Source organism: Mauremys mutica, chromosome 2 (genome assembly GCF_020497125.1).
Source record: "Mauremys mutica isolate MM-2020 ecotype Southern chromosome 2, ASM2049712v1, whole genome shotgun sequence".
In the NCBI taxonomy this organism is placed as follows: Eukaryota; Metazoa; Chordata; order Testudines; family Geoemydidae; genus Mauremys; species Mauremys mutica.
In genome coordinates this window covers 253958970-253984752 of record NC_059073.1, presented here as the reverse complement: position 1 = coordinate 253984752, position 25783 = coordinate 253958970, and the positions used below count along the sequence as shown (strand labels likewise).

Genomic DNA, 25783 nt, shown 5'->3' with positions numbered 1-25783 from the left:
TGTTATAATTGAAATCAATATATTTGAAAATGTAAAACATCCAAAAATATTTAAATAAATGGTATCCTATTATTGTTTAACAGCATGATTAATCAAGATTAATTTTTTAATTGCTTGACAGCCTTATTCAAAATATTTTTATCTTCTTAAGCCCCAATTCTCAAGTTCTCAGCCCATGGAACTTCCATTGGCTTTTAAATGAAGTCAGTGGGAGTTCCAAGTTTTGAAAGCTTGCCTAATCTAGCCCTTAGGCCTTGTCTACTATACTTTTTTGAGAAAATGCTCACAATGGCACCATCAGTGGTGCAGCTCCACTGGCTGTAACAATAGCAGCAGCGCTAGTGTAGACTGCGAAGCAGAGTTTTTAATCACCATTACTTCCAGCCCTATCCTGAGCAGGTCTGGAATCTTTGTTTGTAAAAACAGCAGCAAACATGTAACCCCCACCTACACTAGTGCTCCAACCATTGCTACCACCAGTGCAGCAAGAGTTGGAAATTTTAGAAAAAACAGATTAGTGTAGGCAGAGCAACTGACTGATAAATACACCTCCCATAGTGTCATTGCTTACATACACACATTCCTATTTATAAGGAAACAAATAAGCTGTTTCACATTTTGGACATTAAGGTAGATGTTAAACAGTCAAATAACTGGAAATAAACCAGGGATTGACTCAGACCTATAAATTATGAATAGCTAAAGACATATAATCTCACAAAAAACTAAGCTTAGACTCACAAGCGCCATTATTGTTTTCTCCTCTTTCTTGTATAGACTCTCAGTAAAAAAATATTTGATTATGCACATTTCACAAGGATTTTGGGGGGTTGATTTTCAGTTCTGCTTTAATCTGGCCTCCTTTTTGACTCTGCAAGTAGAAATAATTCCAAGCACAAATTTGCACCTACAATTTTATTCATGAGTATACATGATGCTATTTAAATATCTAAATATCTCATTGCCACACCATGTCAGATCATTAGACATTTTAATGACTTCAAATTGCACTCACAATTTTTTGTGCCTGCTAATCACAGACCCAGAAAGAGAGCCATGACCTAAAAAATCTGACTCACTTTATTTTCAAATAATAGTCATAACAAAGATACTTACATTGTCTATGATATTAAAGATTGCATAGGCGGCTCCCCTTGCATTAGCAAATGCCTCCATACCTGGTGCAGTCTGTCCAACACTAAACGCTCCAATTAATATAGCAAAAAAGACCTAAACAAAAAAAGTACAAGAATGCTACCAGGTTATCCAGTCATCAAACTGTAATGAGATAACTACATTTATTAATGAATACCTACTAATATTAGTGCAAAAGCTTTCATGTCTGTTATACAAGTTCAGCATGTCTAGATTCAAAGAAGAAAAGAAAGGAAGGGCAACTACTGAGGCAAAAGATAAAGGACAAGAGGAAGAAAAGGGACTCTAAGATGGGAATCATGTTCCTTCATGAGATGACCCCAAGATAGATATTGCTTAGACTCGGGTGCTGATGCTTGGGACAAGCCAGAGATGGTTTGAGGCGTTAGGTTAATCCCCCTACAGACATAAGTAAACAAAGCTATGTATAACAAACAGGACAACCAAACTTTAGGGACTGAGTCTTTTTACTGCTAAAAATAATTTTAAATGTTAACTGGCTTTTTGACCAAAACAAACGTTTTCATGGAAAATTTTCATTTTTGTCATAATTTTCCCATTTTTGACAAAAGGATAGAAACTGAAACTTTTCATCAAAAATGCTTTTCAGAAACTGAAAATCTTTTGCATTTCAGTTGCTTCCTCACTCCCTCCCCCAAACTGAAAAAAAATCATGGGAAGTTTTGAAAAGACTGGCATTTTTTTAACAGCTTTATTCTCATATCTGGCCAGATAGATTCCCCTCATCTTCTAGGGAAAATAGAGAGGAAGTCCCTCTGACAGTCTCTTTCTTTAGACATTTTCTCTTTACAAGACACCACTTGTGATGACCCACTCCTTTGCTGCTCAAGCTTATAGTTTTATGTTAAGAGTTTTATGTGCAGCGGCACAGCAGCCAGAAAACAGAGCTGTAAACAGGGGAGTTTCACTGGGAGTTTACAGGGGGAGTTTTCGGGGGAGACCTAGACCTAGGCAGAAGAACTGACAGGCTAGTGAAGGGAGGGGGTGGTGGTCTGCCAGTGTTCTGGTGCCTGTTGGGGGTTTGTTTTGGTTTTTGTTTCTTTGACTAACAGGTTTTCAGTGGGAAGGCTATGACCGATACAGAGGCAGCAGTGAAAGACACAATGAGGATGACCGGATGTGGAAGCTGCAGCATGTACATGATCCTGGAGGGGGTGCCTGAAAAGAGTTTCGTCTGCATGAAGTGCCGCCTGATAGAACTGATGGAAGAAAAGATCCAAGGACTGGAGATGCAGGTGGAAACTCAGGTCAAGTTTAGAAGGGGGTTCGAGTAGATGATGGAGCAAAGAAATGAGGCGGCTGAAGGGATAATCTCAGACTTGCAGATGGAAGCAGGACCAAAGAATTCTGAGGGGAGACTGCTGAGTGAGGAAAGTGGACGGTGGAAGCATGTAACTAAGAGAACCAGGCAGAGGAAAAGACAGGCCAGTGAAGGAGAAATAGAGCTCAAGAACAGGTTTGCAGAGTTGGAAAATGAAGAAGGGACACAGCAGGTGGTCACTGAAGGTGAGAGGGCAAGGAAAAAGAGGAGAGCAGCTAGCCCTACAGGAAGAGGGGAAGAGTCAATGGAGACAACACCAAATATGAGCCCCAGGAGAATACAGGATGGGTTGCAGAGGATTGCAAGGGCGAACAGGAATCGAGAGGACTTGCAGCCAGTGAGAGCAGGGGATAGACCAGAGAATCATACTGTCACCAGGAAAAGGCAGGTCTACGTGATTGGGGACTCCTTACTGAGAAGAATAGACAGGCGTGTAACTAGAGCTGAACAGAAGGGTGTGCTGTCTGCCGGGTGCTAAGATACGGGATGTGGACCTGAGGCTGAAAAGGATCTTAATGGGAGCGGGAAAGAATCCGTTGATTATCCTTCATGTGGGAACGAATGATACGGCTAGGTTCTCGCTGGAACGTATCAAGGGAGACTATGCCAGGCTGGGGAAGACGCTTAAGGAAATCGAGGCTCAGGTGATCTTCAGTGGGATTCTGCCTGTTCCTAGAGAAGGGCAACAAAGGTGTGACAAGATTATGGCGATCAACAGATGACTCAGGCAGTGGTGCTATAAGGAGGGCTTTGGGATGTATGGCCATTGGGAAGCATTCATGGACAGAGGACTGTTCTCTCGGGATGGACTTCACCTGAGTAAGGAGGGAAATAGACTTCTAGGATGGAGGCTCGCCCAACTGATTAAGAGAGCTTTAAACTAGGAATTTGGGGGAGATGGTTGGGAGATGTCCAGGTAATCTCCATGCCGGAATTTAACACCGAGAGGGAAGAAAACAAAGTAAGAGAGGATACAGCCATGAGCAGAAGAATGGACATAAGGAGGAAGGGTAGTGTAGATACCAGTCTAATAGGTGATACTGGTGGTAGAATGTCTGTGCCTAACCAGATAAAGAATGTCAGTGAAGCCAAATGGCAAAAATTAAGCTGTCTGTACACTAATGCGAGAAGCCTAGGAAACAAAATGGAGGAACTAGAGCTACTGGTGCAGGAAGTGAAACTGGATATTATAGGGATAACAGAAACATGGCGGAATAGTAGTCATGACTGGAGTACAGGTATTGAAGGCTATGTGCTGTTTAGGAAAGACAGAAATAAAGGCAAAGGTGGTGGAGTAGCATTGTATGTCAATGATGAGGTTAACTGTAAAGAAATAAGAAGGGATGGAATGGATAAGACAGAGTCTGTCTGGGCAAAAATCACATTGGGAAAGAAAGCTACTAGAGCCTCCCCTGAGATAGTGCTTGGGGTGTGCTACAGACCGCCGGGATCTGATTTGGAGATGGATAGAGACCTCTTTAATGTTTTTAATGAAGTAAACACTAATGGGAATTGTGTGATCATGGGAGACTTTAACTTCCCAGATATAGACTGGAGGACAAGTGCTAGTAGTAGTAATAGGGCTCAGATTTTTCTGGATGTGATAGCTGATGGATTTCTTCATCAAGTAGTTGAAGAGCCAACAAGGGGGGATGCCATTTTAGATTTGGTTTTGGTGAGTAGTGAGGACCTCATAGAAGAAATGGTTGTAGGGGACAACCTTGGTTCGAGTGATCATGAGTTAATTCAGGTCAAACTAGATGGAAGGATAAACAAAAATACATCTGGGACTAGGGTTTTTGATTTCAAAAGGGCTAACTTTAAAGAATTAAGGAAATTAGTTAGGCAAGTGGATTGGACTGAAGAACTTGTGGATCTAAAGGCAGAGGAGGCCTGGAATTACTTCAAGTCAAAGTTGCAGAAACTATCAGAAGCCTGCATCCCAAGAAAGGGGAAAAAAATCATAGGCAGGAGTTGTAGACCAAGCTGGATGAGCAAGCATCTCAGAGAGGTGATTAATAAAAAGCAGAAAGCCTACAGGGAGTGGAAGATGGGCAGGATTAGCAAGGAACGCTAACTTATTGAGGTCAGAACATGGCTAAAAGCCATGTAGAGTTGGACCTTGCAAAGGGAATTAAAACCAATAGTAAAAGGTTCTATAGCCATATAAATAAGAAGAAAACAAACAAAGAAGAAGTGGGACCGCTAAACACTGAGGATGGAGTGGAGGTTAAAGATAATCTAGGCATGGCCCAATATCTAAATAAATACTTTGCCTCGGTCTTTAATAAGGCTAATGAGGAGCTTAGGGATAATGGAAGGATGACAATTGGGAATGAGGATATGAAGGTAGCTATTACCACATCCGAGGTAGAAGCCAAACTCAAACAGCTTAATGGGACTAAATCGGAGGGCCCAGATAATCTTCATCCAAGAATATTAAAGGAACTGGCACATGAAATTGCAAGCCCATTAGCAAGAATTTTTAATGAATCGGTAAACTCAGGGGTTGTATCGTACGACTAGAGAATTGCTAACATAGTACCTATTTTTAAGAAAGGAAAAAAAAGTGATCTGAGTAACTATAGGCCTGTTAGTTTGACATCTGTAGTATGTAAGGTCTTGGAAAAATTTTTGAAGGAGAGGGTAGTTAAGGACATTGAGGTCAATGGTAATTGGGACAAAATACAACATGGTTTCACAAAAGGTAGATCGTGCCAAACCAACCTGATCTCCTTCTTTGAGAAAGTAACAGAGTTTTTAGACAAAGGAAATGCAGTGGATCTAATTTACCTCGATTTCAGTAAGGCATTTGACACGGTTCCACTTGGGGAATTATTAGTTAAATTGGAAAAGATGGGGATAAATATGAAAATTGAAAGGTGGATAAGGAACTGGTTAAAGGGGAGACTACAACGGGTCATACTGAAAGGTGAACTGTCAGGCTGGAAGGAGGTTACTAGTGGAGTTCCTCAGGGATCAGTTTTGGGACCAATTTTATTTAACCTTTTTATTACTGACCTTGGCACAAAAAGCGGGAATGTGCTAATAAAGTTTGCGGATGACACAAAGCTGGGAGATATTGCTAATACAGAGAAGGACCGGGATATCATACAGGAAGATCTGGATGTCCTTGTAAACTGGAGTAATAGTAATAGAATGAAATTTAATAGTGAAAAGTGCAAGGTCATGCATTTAGGGATTAATGAAAAACGGTTACTTACCTTTGTAACTGTTGTTCTTTGAGATGTGTTGCTCATATCCATTCCATTTAGGTGTGTGTGTGCCGCGTGCACGTTCGCCGGAAGATTTTTACCCTAGCAACACTCAGTGGGTCGGCTGAGCGCCCCCTGGAGTGGCGCCATTACGGCACCGGATATATACCCCAGCCGACCCACCCGACCCTCAGTTCCTTCTTGCCGGCTACTCCGACAGAGTGGAAGTAGGGTGGGTGTGGAATGGATATGAGCAACACATCTCGAAGAACAACAGTTACAAAGGTAAGTAACCGTTTTTTCTTCTTCGAGTGCTTGCTCATATCCATTCCATTTAGGTGATTCCCAAGCCTTACCTAGGCGGTGGGGTCGGAGAGTGTGACGAGGCAGTTCTGGCGGGACACAACTGAGAGTGCCAATTCAGGACCAATTGCTCAAACAGGGCAGTTACAGCCCTAGGCTGGGGTTTTTCCACCCCTAAGGCAAACCAAACCAGCCAGACAAAAAGCACTTTGGTTTCACCCCACTGGCTAACCCCAAGTCACACAAGCAATTTCCTTAGACACTCCAGTCTCCCAGTATCACCACCAGTGCCACTCGTCCTGGGGATGAATGGTTATGAAAACCAACACCCCAATAAAAGAAAAAGGTTCTCTCGATTCCAAAGAATCAAGCCCCAGACCCAGGTCAATATACACATCAGATCTTACCCACAAATCACGCTGTTGCCAATCCTTTAGAATCTAAAATCTAAAGGTTTATTCATAAAGGGAAAAAGGTAGAGATGAGAGCTAGAATTGGTTAAATGGAATCAATTACATATAGTAATGGCAAAGTTCTTAGTTCAGGCTTGCAGCAGTGATGGCATAAACCGCAGGTTCAAATCAAGTCTCTGGAACAACCCCCGCTGGGATGGGTCAGTCAGTCCTTTGTGCAGAGCTTCAGTTTGTAGCAAAGTCCCTCCAGAGGTAAGAAGCAGGATTGAAGACAAGATGGAGATGAAGCATCAGCCTTATATAGGCTTTTCCAGGTGTAAGAATCTCTTTGTCCTTACTGTGGAAAATTACAGCAAAATGGAGTCTGGAGTCACATGGGCCAGTCCCTGCATACTTTGCTGAGTCACAAGGCATGTCTGCCTTCTCTCCATGGGTCAATTGTGTAGCTGATGGTCCTTAATGGGCCATCAAGCAGGCTAGGCAGGGCTAACACCAGTTTGTCTGTGGTGTCACCCAGAAGCAGAGCACAGAAGCAGAGCACAATACAAAATACAGACAGTACAGAGCCAATACTTATAACTTCAACTACAAAATGATACATGGACATACAGACAGCATAATCATAACCAGCAACACATAACCTGGTCTTAGACACCTTATATGACCCCCTTTCCCTAAGATTTGGTGCCACTACAGGACCTTGGTTGCAACCCATGTTCTATATGGTCCCAATTTATATCAATAACGTCACAGAGAGAGATGTGGCGGAATGTAGGACCGCGGAGCCAAAGGCTGCGTCATCTCTAGATTGCTGAACCAGAGCATAGTGGGAAGCGAAGGTATGAACCGACGACCAGGTTGCCACACGACATATTTCTTGTATTGGGACGTGAGCCAGAAAGGCGGCTGATGAGGCCTGGGCTCTGGTAGAGTGGGCGGTGAGATGGCCCAAGGGAACATTAGCTAAGTCATAGCAGGTGCGTATGCACGCTGTCAGCCACGAGGAGATCCTCTGCGATGAAATGGGAAGACCTCGCATGCGGTTGGCAACTGCAATGAACAGTTGGGGAGACTTACGGAACAGCTTTGTCCGATCTATGTAAAAAGCCAGCGCCCTACGAACATCGAGAGAGTGAAGCTGTTGCTTGCGTGAGGATGCATGCGGCTTTGGAAAGAAAACCGGGAGGAAGATGTCTTGATTGTTGTGGAAAGCTGATACCACTTTCGGGAGGAACGCTGGATGCGGACGCAGCTGTACCTTGTCCTTATGAAAAACAGTATAGGGCGGGTCCACCGTGAGCGCTCGGAGTTCAGAGACCCGCCTAGCCGATGTGATGGCTACCAAAAAGACTGTCTTCCAGGACAGGTATAGCAGCGAGCAGGTGGCCAATGGCTCAAAGGGTGGAGACATGAGCCTGTTGAGGACCAGGTTTAGGTCCCAGGTAGGAGTCGGGTGACGTACTTGAGGGTAGAGACGCTCAAGGCCCTTCTGGAATCTAGCAGTCAATGGATGAGAGAAAACCGTGTGTCCACCCTCTCCTGGGTGGAAAGCGGATATGGCCGCTAAGTGTACCTTCAGAGAGGACAATGCTAGGCCTTGCTGTTTCAGGAACCAGAGGTAGTCGAGGACAACTGGGATAGGGAGCTCCAAAGGGCCAACGTTGCGCGCCTGAGCCCAGCAAGCGAAGCGCTTCCACTTGGCTAGGTAAGTAGAGTGAGTGGAAGGCTTTCTGCTGCTCAACAAGACATGCTGCACAGGAGCAGAGCAGCGCAATTCCGACTCGTCTAGCCATGCAGGAGCCACGTCGTGAGGTGGAGGGCCGTCAGGTCTGGGTGACGGAGAGTGCCGTGATCTTGGGTTATGAGATCCGGGTGAAGCGGCAGAGGAATTGGGCTGGCTATTGAAAAACGGAGCAGCGTGGTGTACCAGTGCCCACGCTGGCACAATCAAGATGAGATGTGCTCTGTCTTGTCGGAGCTTCAGCAGGACTCTGTGGACTAGGGGGAACGGGGGAAATGCGTAGAGTAGATGATAATTCCATGGAAGGAGAAAAGCGTCCGACAGGGACCCCGGTGACAGGCCTTGAAAGGAGCAAAAGTCCTGGCATTTCCGGTTTGCTCGAGATGCGAACAGATCTATCTGGGGAAATCCCTATCATTTGTGCAGTCTCTGTCTTATCACCAGGGCCGGCTCCAGACCCCAGCGCGCCAAACGCGCGCTTGGGGCAGCATTTTGCCGGCAGGGCGGCAGGCGGCTCCGGCGGACCTTCCGCAGTCATGCCTGCGGGAGGTCCACCGGAGCCGCGGGACAGGTGGACCTGCCGCAGGCATGACTGCGGAGGGTCCGCTCGTCCCGCGGCTCCGGTGGACCTCCCGCAGACGTCCCTGCGGAGGGTCTGCTGCTGCCGCGGCTCTGGTGAACCTCCCGCAGGCATGACTGCGGAGGGTCCGCTGGTCCCGCGGCTCCGGTGGACCTCTGCAGGCACGTCTGCAAGAGGTCCCCCAGAGCCGCGGGACCGGCGTGCTTGGGGCGGCCAAATTCCTAGAGCCGCCCTGCTTATCACTTACTACAACCAATAAAATTGTTGCATGCAAATTAGCTGTAGAGTAAGGGTGATGATTGGTTGAGTTACCTCAGATATTGCACACCTTTTTTGTGTGTAGACAGGGTTGTAGTGAGTCATTCTCCAAAGACAATTCTGTTACTCTTTCAACTTCCCTAAACTATGCAAAGTCCCAGCTTCCCTTTTATAGAGAACTCAGGAATGAGGGTGCATTAGGGCTGTAAAAGTCCCAGAAAGTCTGCTCCATCCACTGGAGGCAGTTTTTAAAGCTCCTTTCGACTCAGAAATAAAACACAATATGTTTAATGTATTTTTAAAAGAATATCTTTTCCAATCTCTGCCAGTTGGTTTCAGAAGGTTAAAGTATCCCAGGCCTACTACCAGCAAACACAGAGCCAAACATTTCAGACACAGTTCATATTTGCATGACACTGACATGCTTGCTACATTAGGAGCAAAATCTAAATCTAAAGCCGCTTGGGCAGCCCCTGGGCCAGCTGCACTGGCTGCTGCTGGGGCAGTCTCAGGCCAATACGTCCCTCCCTCCCACAGCAGCAGGAGTTTGTGTGTGGGAGAGAACTAGGGCAGGGGGTTGGGGCATTGGAGGGGGTGAGGGCTCTGGATGGTGCTTACCTTGGGAGACTCCTCAGAAGCAGCGACATGTCCCTCCCTCAGCTCCTAGGCAAAGGCACAGCCAGGCGGCTCCACGTGCTGCCTCTGCCTGCAGGCGCCGCCCCAGCAGCTCCCATTGGCCACGGTTCCTGGCCAATGGGAGCTGCAGAGCTGGTGCTCAGGGGAGAGGCAGAGCACAGAGCCCTCTGGCCACATCTCCGCCTAGGAGCCAAGGGACATGTCGCCACTTCTGGGGAGCCACAGAGAGCCAGGTAGGGAGCTTGCCAGCCGTGCCAACCCCCCCCCCGAGCAGCAGTGGGGGTCCCAGGCTGTCCCCCCCAGAGCACCCCTGGGACCCCTGGCACCCCTGGGCCATCCCCCTCAGATCACCCAAGATTTAGTCCAGGGTATATAGTACAATCATGGACAGGTCACGGGCTGTGAATTTTTGTTTATTGCCCGTGAGCTGTCTATGACTTTTACTAAAAATACCCGTGACTAAAACATAGCCTTAGTCATGGCTGACTGGAAATGAAGTAAACTTCTTGTGAGAGGGCGAATGGCAATATGTGTCCTGAAGGTTGAGAGTTGCAAACCAATCTCCAGAATCTAGAGAGAGAATTATAAGTGCAAGGGTCACCATCCTGAATTTCTGGTGTTTCATATAGTTATTGAGGTGTGTGAGATCTAATATTAGTCTCCATCCTCCATCCTTTTTGGGGCCAGAAAATACTTGGAATAGAACCCTTTCTTCCTGTGCTGAAGTGAACAGGTTCTATGGCTCCTTAACATAGAAAAGAGGCAATCTCCTGACTCAGCGATTTATCATGAAATCTGTCCCAGAAAAGAAACAGTAAGGGGGAATGGGAGAGAGAGAGACAGATGTAAAATGGATGGAATAATTGGATGTTACAACCTCCAAAGCCCATTTGTCAGATGTTATTGTCTCCCAAGCAGATCAAAAATGAGAGAGATGAAATCCAAAAGGGGGAAAGAGGGCTGGAGAGTGCAACAGTAGATTCTTATGAAATGGATGGTTTGGACTCTTGACCAAGCTATGAAAAGTGATGCTTGGACAATGCAAGTAGCTGCGATGAAGTGGTTATAAAAATGGATGGTTTCTTCTCTGAATACCTAAATCTCTTAGCTAGAAGCTCAGGTGGTTTGTGAAAACCAGAAAATTGAGCTGGGCATGACCTCTGCACTGTTTGAGACCTACAATACTTTTCTTATTTGCTGACGCATAGATCCAAAGGGATCTGATAGTGGCTTTCAAATCCTTCAGTGTGTAAAGTGAATCATCCATACAGTCAGAAAACAATTTATGACCATCAAAGGGAAGGTCCCTCTACAGAAAACCAGATAGTTGGTGCCAAGTTGCTCATCACATCATGATTGCAGAGGATATGGATCGGACTGCTTCCAAGGATATGGATTGGGCTGCATCAACTGCATCCAAGGAGGCCCGTAGAAATGTCTCCACCAAGAGCTGACCCTTACTTGTGAGGGCCTTTAAATGCTCCCAATGTTCTTCTGGCAAATATTCAGTACAGTAACTCCTCGCTTAATGTTGTAGTTATGTTCCTGAAAAATGCTACTTTAAGCAAAACAATGTTAAGTGAATCCAATTTCCCCATAACAATTAATGTAAATCGGGGGGGGGAGCATGGTTAGGTTCCACAAAAGACGTGTGTGTGTGTGTGTGTGTGTGTATACACACACACATACACACAGTATAAGTTTTAAACAAACAATTTAATACTGTACACAGCAATGATGATTGTGAAGCTTGGTTGAGGTGGTAGAATCAGAGGGTGAAAGAGGGTGGGATATTTCCCAGGGAATGCCTTGCTGCTAAATGATGAACTAGCACTCTGCTGAGCCCTCAAGGGTTAACACATTGTTGTTAATGTAGCCTCACACTCTACAAGGCAGTATGAATGGAGGTAGGAGACACAATAGACGCATGGCTGCGGCTGCAAACATTCCCTGCGGAAACTGAACGTGATGATGAACACACATTAAGTGAGGAATTACTGTAGTCTTGTTTAGACATGATGGTTTGCTATTCAAAATTGTAGTGTCACAGAGGAATAGCTTTTGCAACTGAAAAGATCAAGGCTCTTCTGGTCTTTGCTATAGGGAGTAGCCTTTCTGTTATGCTACCTCCCACATTCATTAACTGCATCTACAACCAAGGAATTTGGTGACAGATGTGAAAATAAAAATTTGAAATCCTTGGCTGGGACATAATATTTTTGGTTGGCATACTTACAAGTCAGGAGTGCTGTAACTGGAGTTTGCCAATTGGTCCTGACCAGTACTAAAAGAGCCGTGTTAATTGGAAGTGCCACACATGCTGAAGCAGAGGGCTGTAAAATGTCCAGGAGTTTATGGTGGGAGTCCTGGGATTGTTCAAGAGGAATCTAAAGTGCATCTGTGATCCACTTCATCAGCTGCTGGAATTGCCTGAATTCATCTGCCATTGAAGATGGTGCAGGCATTTCAGCCTCATCCAGTGATGACAAGGAAAGATTCATCTGAGGTGTTACTTCCTGATAAGCCCTTGCCTCTTGTTCTTCAAAGGTGTCCTCTACTGTTTCTGGCTGGTAAGGAGGGAGTGAAGGTATGGGAGAGCAAAAATGTCTATGCCCCCTGCAGGGGGAAAGCAGGGCCCTCAGAAATTGTTGACGATACAGGACCCATGGATCCCAATAAGACCAATGAGGTGGACCATAAGGCATAGGTGCAGGTAGCCACTGTTGGTTACCCCAGGTGGTCAGAGGTCAGGGTCACCTCTCCTTCTTTCTCTCTGCATGTGGAGGAGAATAACATTCCTTTGAGTAAACAGGAGATCCCCAAACAGAAAGTTGCAAGTCACAGTCATTCGTATATTCCATTGGAGGTGATAAGTGCTTTCCCTGAATGGAAGAAGATGGGGAACCAGACAGTCCTGACAAGAAAGGTGCTGTCAATGGCCCATTGGATCTTGGTACTGAGAGGCGAGCAAAACTAGACAGTAGAGGAAACTCAATTCATTGGGTACAAAGAGGCCTCTTGAGTAACAGAACTCCTGTGGCACCAGAGGAACAATGGAGGTCGAAATTAACTGCAACTGGCTAGTATGTGCTGTAAAGTGAACCTGTGCAAGCATAGATTCAGATGGAGCAGTCCAGGGTGGTGAAGTAGATACTGAGGGTACTAAGGAGCCAGACGGTGACAATCTCTTTGTCATAGAATGTCTGCTGACATAGCTGTGAGTGACTACCTGTAGCAGAGGATCTCTTCAGCACCAAGTCCTTTTTGGAAGAGGCATAGCTTTTAGAAGCCTTAGATACCTTCATGGTACCAGATGTACTTGGAGCCTCAGTAATACTCCACTTGGGGTCTGCGATCTAATAGTTATTCTTCTCTTGATGATATTTTCACTTAGAGTGCAAGACTGTTGATATGGCAGGTACAGACATAGACCTCTCATCCCCTGAAGTTTTTGGTGACCTCAAAGAGGATGGGACACAGAGTCCAATACTAACCAAGAAGGATTCCCAGTAGGAAGAACAACATTTAAAACCCGGGGATTCCGGCATACCCCAGAAATAAGAGTCCAAAATTAACCCCTGAAAGGGGGAAAACACAAAAGGGAAAGAACAACTCCAAACTAACTAAATAGAACTAATTAATTACTATCTAACAAACACGGTAAATTGGACATGCTTAGTGCTCCATCTCAAGCTGATGACAGCTGAGAAGAAATTGATGGCGGTTCACCCATGCAGCCCTATATATCCTTGATAGAGACCATGAGGACATGTAGGGCAAATGTGTGGGCCGAATGAGCACTGCTACCAAAAATCTCCAGTCAAAGGTGCAGGAGATGCATGCACACCTGAAATGGAGCACCCATAGGGACACATGTTTTGGAGGCTGAAGGGTTTGAAGGTTGTGCTGTTGGGAGCCGGTATGTTGGGATGAAGGGAAGATGTTGGGGGCTGTAGTGAGTGGGATGTATGTCAGGGCTGCTGAACTGTGTGTGGTGGTTGTTAGGATAAGTTGGAGGGTTGTGAACGGTTGTTGGGGTATATGTGGGGCAGGAGGGGCATTCTAGAGTCTGTGTGCAATGGGGTATGTATGAGGTATTGCTGTCCAGTTCATAGAAGGGAGCAGGGCCCAATTTCCATAGTACACAGGGCTCCCAAATTCTTTAATCCAGGCCTGAATCCCATCCTGGAGGGATCACCTCAAAGTGAGATGATAGTTCAGTCTCTATATTCATTGAATTCTTAGCCCCTCTACTCAGACCTCCAGCAAGGGTACCAGTCATATGCCAAAAAGGATGATGATTTTAGTGATGTGAATATCTGTCCATTAGGAACTGACCTGATCTTGTATTTTGGCAGTAATAAAGTTGTGACACACAGAAGTGCTAGAAAGAGACTGGTCCTCATTTCCTAGCTCCACCCACACAATATAGGTGGTAGTTACAAAAGGTTATACCTCTGTCATATAACATGGGCCTCCGACTCCAGTGATTACTGAGTAGTATCAGATGGAAACAATTTTTGGTCATTACTGAGATGGTCTGAACTAAAACTAGTGACTTACAGATGAAAGGATTATGATGTTATCAATCCTATGAGACATCCACTGCCCACACAGTGGTAGTTTGATAATTACATTTTGTTTTACTTAGCATGGATGAAAACTGAGGTGCAGCAGGCCAAATTCAGTGTCAGTGTACAGCATATTTATCCCCACTGACTTCAGTAGGGTTGCATGCACTGTAACTCAGTGCAGACTCATTCTGTTTAAACCAGTGGTGGGCAACCTGCATCCCGTCAGGGTAATCCGCTGGCAGGCCGCGAGACAGTTTGTTTACATTGAGCATCTGCAGGCATGGCCGCCCGCAGCTCCTGGGTTTAAACCCAAACAAGTTCCCAAAATTCTGTTTGGTATTTTTAATTAAAATTGTTGATCTACTGAGGTACACTCACCGTAAGGACTTTTCCAACAGTATAATCATCAGCTAGCACCAAAGTGGCTCCATACCAAAATGCCAATGCATATGATGCATATATCAATAAGAAAGCAATACCCATAGAAATGTTGGCTGTAATAGCCTTCTTGATTCCAATATTTTTGGCATCTTCTAAATTTTTATGGTACCTGCAAGAAAAATCACATGTTGGGAATTTAAAAAAAGATAGCATATTATGTTTCTTTTTTTCACTGTGCCTATCAATAATTTTCTAGGTACAGACACCATTTTAACAAACAAACAACAATCAGATATATCAAAAATTTACATTAATTAATGTAATGACCACTCCTGCTTCCGTGACTAGGCCTGCTAGCTAATAGCGCCAATTGTAAGAAAAAAGAGGATCGATTAAAGAGAAGGGATGTTGTTAGGATATAGATATTCAAGCCTGTCTGCAAAGGCCTATACTTTAAGAATTTTCATTTTTCTGACCTTTTGATTTCTTTTTTCTGTCCTCCAAAAGCAATAACCGTCCGAATTGCTGCCAGAACTTCCTCTGCAACAGCTCCTGCTTTTGCATATGCAGTTAGTTCTTTGTCAGTGAATGCAGAGAGTATCTGTATAAAAGGAAAATATTTTAATATTTGTTCGAAGAAAAATTGAATCAGCTTGAGCATATTATTTTTGTCTTTTCACCATAGTTTCCTCTTTAAAAAAATGCATTTTAATGCCATTTATCAGAAAATAAGCCTTTTGCTTAAATACTGTAGAATGGGCCAAACCACTTATTATAAGAAATAAAGAATACATCAATTATATAAGAATTAAATTTTAGTGTTAGCGTCTATCAAAAACTGAGACCCAGATTTTCTGCTTTCACTCAGTGCATAAGTGTATGTATGGGTGGCTCATAGTGAACTGGTTATGGCTCCCTGTTTGATTCTCAGGGCAGATTTGCACCATTCTGATCCCAGGTAGGTTAGAGCAGCCAGTAGGCTGCTCTAGTTTATGCCAGTTGGCTACAGTCTGTAAGGGGCCATACAGCAGCTAGGAACATCTGGACTAGATTAGATGACCTATCAATTTCCCTTCCAGTCCTACATCTATATGATTCTATTTTCCATATGTATCCAAATATTGGGATTTTCACGAGCCAAAGGGATCAAGGGACTCAACTCCCACTGAAATTCAATGGTAGTTAGGGACCTAACTTCGTTAGGCCCCTTTGAAAATCCCAGCAAAAAGCAACAACAAATCTGGGAAAAAAGTCTATTTCTGAGACTAAGATTTGGACTAAAAGTTTTTGTATCTGTATAACCATTTTGGTTAGGTGTGTGAGTTTTTACCAGTATAGTTACACTGATACAACCCCTACTGTATACACAGTTATATGGTTGTAAGGGTGCCTTATAGTGGTATGGCTTCTTCCCTTTCCCATACAGGAATAAGCTATACCAATATAACCACTGTTATATCAGTAAAATTGTGTCCACACTAGGGACACTTTATCTATTGTATCACTTTAATTATGCCAGTATAGGTATAGTTCTGTAATTTAACTTGTGTGTAGACAAGTCTAAAGCTATGATTTTTTTAACAGCCCTAAGGAATTAAATGTACTATGACTCTTAGTGAGGAAATTAAGAGGCTCATTCACTTGAAACAGGACACTTTAGTGTAATTTTACATCTCAGTGAAAATTCACAGCTTTCACCCACCTTTGCCCAGATTGCAGCTGAGAGTCCCAGGACAGGACTGACTGCCAGTATTACAAGGGTTAATTTCCATCCTCTTGTGAAACCAACTATAAATCCTGTGAGAAATGTAGCTATTGCCTGAAAGAGCATTCCAATTTTGTCACCAATTCCTTCATTAATTTTGGACACATCACTAAAAAACAAATTACATCCAAAGTGTTGAGGAAAGTGGAAAACACAAAAGCTTTTTTATTGATGCTGTACACTTTGTCAATTCTGTCACATTTTCTAAAGGCTCTAAGTGCAGATTAATTTAGATACAACACACTTTGTATCCACACCTAACATAGGTCACAAATGTTTCATCCAACAGAAACACACATGGGAGGAGGCCAGGGAAGAAAACCCTGTAGACTCAGAATGATTTTCTTAAACTTTACATGCAAATCTTGGAGGATTCACTTGAGGCACATGGACAACTGTGTGGAGGCGCACACTGGCTGTAAGGTCCCTCAATTCCTCTTTCCAATCTTTGTCAACAGCTGCCTCCAGGACAGCTCTCCTGAGGAGAAAATAATTCAACCTTGGACAACTAGACATTCCCCATGGAAAATGTAATGTAACCTTTTCCAAATGACCTCCAACAGAGTTAAAGATCATCCCTAGACTGCCCATGCTGGACCCAATCTATCCATTCCGTGTCATCTCCTACATGCATATATTGGAATCATTTGAAAGTTCTCTAGTGGGCCCCAGGAAAGACAGGGCGGTTCCTTTCATGTGAGCAGAGGAAAGTGATTGGGAGTTGAGGTTGCCTAACCTTTTGCCAGAATTATTCAGCATCTTGTTAGCTCAGGCCCTCAATGTGCATGAAAACTGAACTATATTTTTCCTTCTTGGTAATGATCCCTCAGGATAGGATTTAGTTGGGCAGCATGAGAATGCTGGCATGGACACTGCTGTGACATCACTGTTCTTTGGTAGAATAAAGGAGTCCAGTCTGCAGGGCTCTCCATGTTGTACATTTCAACACGTAGATAGTAAATTCACTAGATTTTCATATAAGGATTTTGAAGACATTTTAATATAGCTCATACATCTGTTTAATAAGGTAAAGAAACACTGTTGTGAAGGGAATATCGCAACTGATAGTTAAAAATATACTTACTCTATAAGTCGAGTGTTGAGTTCCCCAACATCATTCACATCAAACCACCCAATTTCCTGTCGCATTATTGAGTGGAAAAAATGTTGTCTGATTTTCTTAATTTGCCGGCCAGCTGCCAGTGTCCAAAATGCAACTTGCATGTAGGCTGCAAATAGAACACCAGCTCCTATTCCAGAATAATAATATGCATATCTGAAAGGAACAAAATTGCAGAGATCCTTTAAATTGGATTTTTTTCAGCCCAAACAAGTCTTTTAGGTATAGATTTTAACTTCAGTACTTTACATACATAAGTAAACTAATATAGAATATTCTTTGGACACTATCTGAATTTTTTTCCTCTCTTCAGTGTTGGCAATATTTTTCAGTAGGTCCTTTTAGAACCATATTTCATATCTGTCCACTTAAATATGTGACCTCCACAAGTTACCTGAAAACCTGTACTTTTTTATCTAAGAATGGATAGCTCAGAGACCCCTGACATATGGGTAGAAAACCTAGTTGGAGTATACTTTACTGTGGAAGTACTATACTGCTAATAATGAAGAAAGGTAAAGGGTGGAATTTGAAAATCCCATTCTGAATCTAATGAAGCAGCAAGGATAATGTAATTGAAATTATATTTCATATTTGACTGTCATCATCCTTTACTAGTTATACACAATTTCATTTACTCATCAGTGAGAGAACTTTGAAGTAATTTAGTTTTAAAATGAGTATGTATTCCTGAAGTTAAAAAAAAAAAAAACCAACCCTCTTCTACAGAGCTAATTCGGTTCAATCAAAATGATCCTCCACACATACAGGACAAAAAAAAAAAAGATTAAATAAACTTTTGTTGCAGGTAGATGCCAATAAATTCCTTATGTGGAATTCCATTTTATTATGATAATTTAAAGTTCAGCAAATTCCTCTAGCTCATATGTATAGTCATAACATGTATTTTAATTTTAAATTTTATTCAATACTATTCCATGTGCCATAGCCATAAAACAATAGGAAATTACAGCTAAACTTTCTTTGTGTGAGGCACATGCCAAATTTCATTTCCAGATTAGTACATTTACATAAAGATGAATAATTACAAAATAAAGATAAAAGCCATTTGGATCCTCCCACACCTATAGATATGTAAATTATGTGTACTGTTTCTTGTTTCTCCCCAAGACTGGTTAGTCTTTGCCTTAAAGAAGCATTCTCCATTTTAACCTTCTTCAGTTCTAATGCAGTTTTTTGTATTTTGTTATCTAACTAGGTCAAATGAGCTTTGACTTCTCCAACATCTGTAAAGAGCTTATGTGTATCTTGAGATGAAAGATCAAATTTGGTAGTTATAAAGTCCTTCATAGCTGCAAAGTTCTGAGTGAGAGACTGCTGGGTTTCCTCAGCCTTACCTTTCTTTGGAGATTCAGGGTTGGGTCATTTAGAGTTTCTATTTTTCCCAGCAGGATCCATAACAACATTATAAAAAGTGTCTGCCTCATCTGATTAGTAAATTTGACAGAAATGTATGATTTTTATACCTGGGAGCCCTTAAGTGATGAGGATTCATGCATGGGGGGTTGAGGAGACCAAGAGTCAGGCCACATCTTCTCTACCGGTCACGTGATGTCCCCACCAGTTGCATTTGAAAACCCCACAGGCACCACCAATCTGCATCTTTAAGTGCCTAACTAGCTTTAAAAATCTGTCCTTCAGTGGCTACCCAAGGGGAAATGGTTTCTGAATTCAAGTTTAATACTGTTTCCCCCTGTGACAAATTGGGGGTTCTGTTTGTACCACTTCTGAATTGTGGATGATTTTATGAAATTCTTTCATGAAATCACTGTGTCATGGAAAGCCTACATGAACATGAATTCCCCATGAATAGGGTGACCATATTTTCCCAAAGGGAAAATAGGACACCACACAGGACTGGCCTGAGGCCCCCCTGTTCTCCTTGGATGCATAGGATCAGCCCGGGACCCTCCTCTGCCGCCTGCCTGCACGGGGCTGGCCTGAGGCCCCCTTCAGCCCCCGTATGTGGGGCCAGCCCGAGACCTCCTGCTACCCGCCCACGCGGGGCTGCCCAGCCCAACCCTCTCTCCAGAGCCCTCCCTCCTGTGCAGGGCTGGCATTATCACTTGCCTCCCCTCCCCCCACCACATTCCTCCACGTACCACTAAGGGTAGCACCACACTTTTTTGGCAAAACTGGGCATTTGTCCCATTTCTTTTGCCAACTGATGGTCAGAAGAAAGTGTCAAAATGTGACCCCAGTGCTGTGCACCCTCAAGGCTCAAAAAGCAGAAGGCAAATAACAAGAACACCAAATCTATTATTTTTTACATAACCTCATGATTTTAAAGCCAGTCTCATGATTTTGGGTGAGCCTGACTCATGAGTTTTGAACATTTGGGGTTGGCACTACCGAGTGAGGGACACTGTGTTTGAATGTTTGTTATGCACTGTACTTGCCTGTGCTTTACATGATTAAATATAAAGATGTTAGACTGTACAAAGGGGGAGGGGGAGGGGGTTGTATGGACTGCTTCACAACCACTGTGTGCCTTGGAGGCAGTTAAAATGTAAACCAAAATCTTCACATCTTTGGGGTGGAGTTCTGAGAGAGGGGCATGTTCTAGTACGGGGGACTCTGAAGGCCAAGGGTCCACTCTGCTCCCCGAGGGGCTAGGCAGCTGGACAGTGGGTTCCAATACTTGGCAACAGATGCCAGACAGAAGGTCTGAGCGTGTCCCTTGGGACCCCAATACTGGCGCAGTGGCTGGACTCCAATCAGGCTCTAGAAGGTTGAGAGACCCTAGGGATCCAGAGCACAGAGGCCTGCATTCCCCTCACAGCAGTCCTACTGGTGGGCAAGAAGGGGTGTCCACTAGAATCTGTGACAGCCCTATCCATATTGGCCGGCCAAACTGCAGTTAGCCTGCATTATCTTGAACTGGTTTTTAACTCTTTAAAAATTATTCTGATAATGCAGGACTTGGCATGTGAAGAAAGGCCTTAAACCTACTCAGAGTTAACTACTGGCTGTGTGGGTTGGCTTTTCTTATAATGCCCCATAAGCAGCTCTATCCTACACCCCACAAGTAGCTGAGACTGGAATTCCACCTTCCTGGGTTGGAAGCCAGACAGGACGGGGATTAGGAAAGTTGTAAGCAAAAGCTCGGCAGTGAAGTACAAAAAGAGATAGAGTAGCTTTGGGTGATAATTCTGTTTTCCATATTCTAATAAAGTCCCTTGTCCCACTTTAGAAGAAAGTGACTATGATTTTTTTCCCACTGTTGCATGACACAACTCAATTTACTTTGAGATTTCATAATTTATAAAATTAATCATATCTAAACTGAACTATAAAAATCGGTTAATGGCTAACTTAAAGCTGAATGATTAGCTAAATGTTGACCCTAAATCACCTCAAACACTGTAAAATTATAATGAATCAGCATGCAGTGTTGTTGTAATTGGGTTGGTCGCAGGATATTAAGACCTGAAGAAGGGTTCTGTAATCTCAAAAGTTTATTGCTCTCACCAACAGAAGTTGGTCCAATAAAAGATATTACCTCATTCACCTTGTCTCTATAGAAAGAATCTTTAAAATTTAACAGCAAGTATTACAGGATTTGTTTTATGACAAGCCATAACAAAGTGAATTCAATTATGTGTGAAATTCCTTATTGATCAAATTTATTTTGGTAGAATCATTGGTGAAAGTTAATTGCACATTGCACAGTGAATTAACTATTCAACAACAAATGTTCTGAAATGAAACAAATGAAAGCTGGATTTTAGGTATAACTATTATTTGAGTAAGAAACATAATGTGTGCATTTTTAGAACCCAATTCCTAAATTCATCCATGTAATTTCTATGTTAATTTCTGTTCTTGTAAATTGTTTTTAATGTATAATAGGGACTGGAATTTAACATCATAATCTCTGATGATAAATTAGTTTCAGGGGCAAGCCTAGGCATGCTGGTTATACAGTACATGGGTGAGGCCTGTGAAAGACAATGAAAGTAGGTAGGACCACAATCTTCAGGGGAAAAGTTGACTCCTGTAAAGGAGGGAGAAAAGAGAAATTGTGGTTTTTGAAAGGGAAAGACAAGGGCAAGGGAAAATGGAAAGGGGAAAAAGAGAAGAAGGAGAACCCAAAAAGGGCAGGGGGAGGAGAAAGAAAAGAAAATGAGATGGATGAAAAGAGAGAAGGTATAAAAGATCATAGAAATATAGGAATTGCTACACTGACTCAAACCTGTGGTCCACCTATTTCCACATCCTATCTCTGACAGCAGGCAGTACCTGATGCTTCTGAGGAAGGTGCAAGAACCTTATAATGGACAATTATGGAATAAACTGTGCATAGGGAAATATAATCTTACCACCCATAATTTAGTAGTTTTTTTAAAATGAAGTATAGGATTCCTATACGACTTCCTATATAAATCCTGAACTATAGGATTTTCAATCTCTACTTTATTTTTATCCTATCTTAACTGTAAATTGTCATGACCTGTCCCTTCCTGTGCACTCACCTTGTTCAACATTGTTGTCTCTGGGTCACTACTATAGCCCTTTTACCACTCCAATCTTCCACTCAGGACACTTGTCTGTAAATATCAGGCAATCCTGGCTTCTTTTCCTAACTATTTAGAGGGCTCTTCAGATCTCTTCAAACCCAACAACTAACTATGTGTCCAACTTCATGCTAAACTTTTATTTAACCACATTAAACATAACATAAACCAAACTTTCAGTAACTGGTCTACTTCTTACTCCACTAGGGACAGCCTTATAAAAGCCATTATCTTATAAAAGCCCAACAGCACTTCTTTCCTGATGACAGTCTATCTCCCCAACTCAACCCAGGATGTGATTTATTATAATTACCAAAAAATGCACTGGTGATTCTTTTGGTTCATAATCTTCTAGAGTAAAAGAAGGGGGAAAATTACTTGCCCAGAGAACTTTGGGTGACTGGGCAACAAAATGGCAGATGAAATTCAATGTTGATAAATGCAAAATAATGCACATTGGAAAACATAATCCCAACTATACATATAAAATGATGGAGTCTAAATTAGCTGTTACCACTCAAGAAAGAGATCTTGGAGTCATTGTAGATAGTTCTCTGAAAACAGCTACTCAATGTGCAGTGGCAGTCAAAAAAGCTAACAGAATGTTAGGAATCATTAAGAAAGGGATAGATAATAAGACAGAAAATACCATATTGCCTCTATATAAATCCATGTTACGCCCACATCTTGAATACTGTGTGCAGATGTGGTCGCCCCATCTCAAAGAAGATATATTGGAATTGGAAAAGGCACAGAAAAGGGCAACAAAAATGTTTAGGAGCATGGAACTGCTTCCACATGAGGAGAGATTAGTAAAACTGGGACTTTTCAGCTTGGAAAAGAGACAACTAAGGGGGGATATAATAGAGGTCTATAAAATCGAGACTGATGTGGAGAAAGTAGGTAAGAAAGTGTTATTTACTCCTTCTCATAACACAAGGACTAGGGGTCACCAAATGAAATTAATAGGCAGCAAGTTTAAAAACAAACAAAAGGAAGTATTTCTTCACACAACACATAGTCAGCCTGTGGAACTCTTTGCCAGATAATGTTGTGAAGGCCAAGACTACAACAGGGTTAAAAAAAGAACTCGATAAATTCATGGAGGATAGTCCATCTATGGCTATTAGCCACGATGGGTAGGGCTGGTGTGTCCCTAGCCTCTCTTTGCCATAAGCTGGGAATGGGCAACAGGGGATGGATCACTTGCTGATTAACTGTTGTGTTCATTCCCTTTGGGGCACCTGGTATTGGCCACTGTTGGAAGATCAGATACTGGGCTAGATGGACCTTTGGTCTGACCCAGTATGGGCGTTCTTATGTTCTTATGTTTTTAGAACTATGATTGGCCCTGACCTATGTTTTCTGGTTCTCTGAGCTACAGTGATAGCTTGTACAGTGATAGCTTCTTTGCTAAAGCTTTATACAGACTTCATTGAAGTCAGTAGATGTCTTTCTGTTGACTTCAATGGGCTTTGGATCAGGACCCAAGATGGTTTTAAAGAAACAAAGAGAAGTATAATGGTTAACTAGTGAGAACATTTTTCAGTTCATTCATGAGAGTTAGCACTTAGTCGGCTGTTACCACTGTAAAAAATAATAGTTTCAGGGAATCCTTTCTACTGACAAATTAGCCCCATATAGTATCAATAAATAGCTAGGTACTACAGTGATTAGTACTCTATAAATATCTAAATTAGATATTGCAGGTAAACACTACACATTATGGATGCTATCTATTGAAAAGAAGTTTTCTACTCTGCAGTGTTGACTATATTAAATACTTCTAGCATTGACACCACCTTTGCTATCCCTTAGCATGTCTGTAACACACTTGCATACTCATTTGACAAGCCTTATCTTATCTTGGTTTTTATGTGGTATTTTATGAGTTTATATATAGAAAGTGTATATAAAATATTTCTTTCACTGGGACAATGTCATTGGAATGGGCTGAGTCCCTACAACATCCTCAGCAGAGCACTCTGACCTTGATTTAACATCCAAACGCTACCCCTTCCTGGAATTCAGCATTGTTGATAATTAAAAAACATATGCTTAAATTTCCTTTCTATGTTTGACTGTCTCCAGTGTTTCTGTCTAGTAACTCCTTTGTCCTACCTCCCTAGTAGCCCACAGTTAACAAGCTACATTTGCTGCAATGAGTCAGCAGCTTTATGTAGGAGTCTACCACAGGCATAAAAGGGTCTGAGAAAAAAGAGTTCTGCCACCTTATTATGGACATAAATAAGGAGGAACAGTCATGGAGGTCAAAAACTATGGCCTTCATCCATTATTTTAATTTTTTTTACACCAGAAGATGAAGAATTATTTGAAAGCTGCTGTTTAATTGGCTGAACTTGTGAAGCCTTACATTCAGTTAGATAGCATTTCTCTGCTAGCATGTTTGGATATAACCCAATTAACTTTTGAATGATGCATCTGATCAATTGCAAATGGAATGTTCTAGGCATCAGTGGGCAGAATCCTATTGCCTCTGATGAAAACCAAAAGGGAGAAATTGGGGAGGCAGTGAGGGATCAGAGGGCATGCACAGAGACCTTGGCATCAAGTTAGCAGAGCTAGCAACTTCAACTACCTATGTCATTGTCTATAAACTAGCTAAATCAAGGAACCCGTGCATGGCAGCTATGAACACATTCCAGTTTATAATAGCTCTCATTTTAGCTCCATTAATCCTCCCAATCCGGGGGAGGGGAAAGGGGGGACTTGCAGGGTGTTCCTGAAGTAGAAGGGGATGAGAGGGTGCTGGAAAGGGGAGGAGTGGGAATGGAGGAATGCAAGGAGCTCTGGGTGTGCCCAGTATAATAGGACAGCACAAGTAACAAAGAGTGTAACCCTCTAGCTGTATGTAACACTTTGACTGACATGTATCTAACTCAATAGCTAACTGTTTGTTCCATAGGTTTAAATATAAAATTACCTTTAGGGAAATAATGGTTTGACCAGAGACCTCTACCACTGCCTAAAAGAAAGGCAATCCTGAAGATAATTAACAATTACTAATTACCTGGTCATTTGTTCTTCAAGTTTCTGATAAGGATTTAAAGAACTATTTCCTTAAAGAAAAACATAAGAATTTGTTGTTAAAAACATATACTAAAGCATGCTTTAATAACTTTAATGTATAAACTCCTAATCCTTCAAGGTGCTGAACAAATCCTGAGAAGTGCAAAGTACCCTAGGCCTCCGTTGACATCAATGGGAATTCAGGATATACAACAAGTTGTACGATTATGTTTTCAGGCCAAAAGTGCAGGCTTGTACCTATAATGCAACAGTGGCAATTACAATATAAAGCTAAATTCTGCTGTCACTTACTCCAGAGTTACACAAGTCTAGCTGATATCAGAATTTTGCCTATTATATTCATTCTAGAATGTACACTGACTTTATTAGTATTATCAATACATTGTATTTATATAGCTCAAGAAGTACCTTTAATCACTTTACAAATATAGGTCCATATGTTGCCATTGGATTTATGAGTGTAGAACCTTCAGTCTATGTGAGAGCATAGTGATGGTAGTTAAAGCTATTGTCTGATTTGTTAGGTGACTACGTTTTTATTCAACTAATTATTGTTAATTAAGGATATGAAAGAAGTGTAGTTGCTAAAGCACACTGGTGAGAAGCAAGTGATCTGAACCATTCTCTTGGCTTCATCACTGATTTGCTTGGTGACCTTAGCTTAACATGACTTTACCTCACTTTCCCCATTTCCAATAGGGGGATAATATT

At 42.4% G+C, this 25783-nt stretch overlaps 1 protein-coding gene across 3 annotated transcripts in view; it reads right to left on the bottom strand.

Annotated features, from left to right (window-relative positions):
* ABCB1 (ATP binding cassette subfamily B member 1) overlaps positions 1–25783 on the bottom strand; it is an 82416-nt gene that overhangs the window by 45777 nt on the left and 10856 nt on the right. For 2 of the 3 annotated variants that reach the window (XM_045004931.1, XM_045004932.1), the window contains exons 5-10: positions 25053–25101; positions 17448–17639; positions 16301–16472; positions 15075–15199; positions 14596–14767; positions 1117–1230 (exon numbers count right to left, since the gene is read on the bottom strand). In XM_045004931.1, the coding sequence (XP_044860866.1) occupies positions 1117–1230; positions 14596–14767; positions 15075–15199; positions 16301–16472; positions 17448–17639; positions 25053–25101 (824 nt within the window). Of the gene's footprint in view, positions 1–741; positions 764–1116; positions 1231–14595; positions 14768–15074; positions 15200–16300; positions 16473–17447; positions 17640–25052; positions 25102–25783 lie in introns of those variants that run through there. The other variant, XM_045004933.1, reaches the window with a different exon arrangement.